Source organism: Crocodylus siamensis, chromosome 6 (genome assembly GCF_052110815.1).
Source record: "Crocodylus siamensis isolate JL-2025a chromosome 6, ASM5211081v1, whole genome shotgun sequence".
Lineage (NCBI taxonomy): Eukaryota > Metazoa > Chordata > Crocodylia > Crocodylidae > Crocodylus > Crocodylus siamensis.
Window position 1 is genome coordinate 49,400,290 of NC_143400.1, and position 2,923 is coordinate 49,403,212.

Sequence of the window (2,923 nt, forward strand, 5' to 3'; positions counted from 1 at the left end):
GGCTTGGTCAAGTATAATTATTGCCTGAGCATTGGACTGGATTAGATGACCTTGTAAAGTCCCTTTCAGCCCTACTTTCCTATGATCCTTTATTATTCTAGGGTTTTGTACTAAATACTTAAAATAGATTTTGGTGACTGGGGGGTGGAAGGTGGGGACAACGTGTATTTCTTCCACAGGCACCTCCTCTTTCCCACATCACCCATATAAGAACTAAATAAACACACGACACTCTAGGTGATGAAAGAAGAATAAAAAAACAGTTGTTCTGTTTGCATTATTTTAAATGAAGCAGTTTAAGAAGATCTAGGAAACTAGGAAAGATGCTTCGCCTATTAACTGTTCTCAAATTCTCAAATAAAATATTTGTCCTTTGACTACAGAAATATATCAGAAAAGAAAAAAAAGCAACAATGTCATTCATGGTCAAAAGCTGCCAACAAAAGCAATTAGGATGGCATATTATTTTTCCAGATGCCTAGACAACCAGTCCCCAGAATGCTACTGACACACAGATTGGCGCACTATTCCTTTGTAGCCCCGCACACCTGAATGGCTTGTATATGCTCTGAGATGGTGTTAGCCTGTGTCATCTAGGTGCCTAGAAAAAACTAGAATGCCCTTGGTAAGTGAGTAAGAGTCATCTTGAATGGACTTTGGTAACTAACAGTAAGAAGCAATGCTACAGCAGAAGGTGTGTACGACTCCAGAAAAGGTTGAAAGAGGGGAAAAAAGGTCATTCTATCTTTGCTTTCACATGTAGGTTTACGGATCAGTCTGCACCATTTTCTAGAATTGGTTGAAAAAAATGACACATGTCTTTACACACATGAACCTCTTTTCCTTTTTTTTAAATGGAGAGGTCACAGTAGATTCCTTTATATTTCTTTTCTCCTCTCTCCTCACTTCCCCCCCACTCCCTCCCCACACTTTTCTTTGGATTCAGTTTGGAAGCTTAACAGGGAAGATATTTAAATAATTTGAACATTGTTAATGTTTCTCAAACAAGAAATGAAACATTTTATAACCATTTTAATAATATCCGTAAAAATTTGGGGGAAAGAAATATCCCAAACAAAAATGTTAAGACAAATTAAAAGCTTTAAGCAATGTGCTTTTTATCTTTTTATAAGGTAATACATAACTAAAAATCATTATTCATAAGAGTTTTACCAGTCCAGAGTTCTTTGTTCAGTACATAGATGGAATCCAATTCATTCTCAGAGTTGGTGCAAAATTTTTGGAAAACTGAGATGTACACTGTGCTCTTCATTATTCCAATTAAAGTTTTAATGTTATTACTTCTTTCTGGAGAACAAAATTCTCCTCATGAACCTCCAGATAGCGTTTTTCATCTCAGCATTTCTTAGGGTGTATATGATTGGGTTCAACATTGGAGTGATGAGAGCATAAGTGACAGAAACTATCTTGTCCACTGATAATTTCTTGAAGGGTCGGTCATAGATGAAGATTTCTGGGATAAATATTAAGCTCATGCCTATGATCTGGACAGCACAGGTAGACAGTGCTTTGTGCTTTCCATCTGTGACATGTTTCCTGATTTTGAGTAGGATGATACTGTAAGATATGAGCAAAATCAAGAAGATGCAGGCAAGGATCAGTCCACTATTGAAGACCATCAGCAGCTCAACTAGGTGGGTATTAACACAGGCCAGTTTGATGACCTGTGGGACATCACAGTAAAAATTGTCCAGGATATTGGGTCCACAGAATGGAAGCTGGATGATCAGTGCAGTTTGAACAATAGAGTGAGCAAATCCTCCCAGCCATGATCCTATCACCAGTCCTGTGCACATGCCCTGATTCATGACTGTGAAGTAATGCAGTGGTTTATGAATGGCCACATACCGATCAGCTGCCATCACCACAAGGAGAAAGATACCAGCACCTCCAGTGAAGTGAAATAAGAATATCTGGATGATGCACCAGCTGAAGGATATGGTTTTGGTCTGAGAAGCAAGGTCCCACAACAACTTGACTGCTGTAACTGAAGAGTCATTGATATCTATGAAGGCCAAGTTGGCCAGAAAGAAGTACATTGGAATGTGGAGATGGCTGTTGGTGATTACCACAATGATGATGGTAAGGTTGCTGAGCCAGGTCATGAGGTAGACTAAGAAGAAGACTAGGAAAAGAAGATACTTCAACTCTGGACTCTGAGTGAGACCCAAGAAGACAAATTCTGTCACTGTGGTCGTGAGGTTCTCCATTTCCATTGAATATCCTTAGTGTATATTTGCAAAGAAAACATTAGTGATAAACACAATAGACTGGAGTTTTAACAGACAACTTCCATGGGAATTAAATCAGTTTTGTTCCACTTAGATAAGAATCTAGTAGCCATGAATGATCATAATACAATGTCCAGCTGAAACTTTGGAATAGTGGCGTTAGAAATAAGATGTTCTTTTTGCATAGTTTCTAGTATGTCTGTTAACACTGAAAGTTAAATCCTATTTCACTATGCAGCAGTAACCTGGCTGCATAAGTGCCTTTTTGGTACTAATGCATAATTTGTAATTCTTTTTAAGCCTCTGGCAAAATAATATTGCATGCACATATTCATGCATGAAACAAATGGATGAGATGCTAGAAGCTGGATTTCCTACTTCTTGAGTGAGTACCCTACCCACTAGGCTATAGGGAAAAAAGACATGGGGACTGTCCTTCTTGACCCCTCCTTCTAATACATGCTAGTTATGGATTCCTTCCCAGCTTCAATTTTGAGCAGATACATAAGCAGGTGAATGTGCCTGCATAGCTGCCTGGACAGAGTACAGACTACTGATTGTGCTTAGTACCCACATGGAGATTTCTGTATAAACATTGCACCACAAATAGAATTGCAAAATACATGGCAATTACCAGCTAGGTTGTCTCTCTGCCCTCACCTGGGGACATT

General features: G+C 38.8%; 1 protein-coding gene across 1 annotated transcript; it reads right to left on the minus strand.

Moving 5' to 3' along the window:
• Positions 1-1,298: 1,298 nt before the first annotated feature.
• Positions 1,299-2,237, minus strand: LOC149862799 (olfactory receptor 4D9-like). Its single transcript, XM_090052274.1, has one exon. The coding sequence runs from the start codon at positions 2,235-2,237 to the stop codon at positions 1,299-1,301; it is 939 nt and encodes a 312-aa protein (XP_089908400.1).
• Positions 2,238-2,923: the final 686 nt, after the last annotated feature.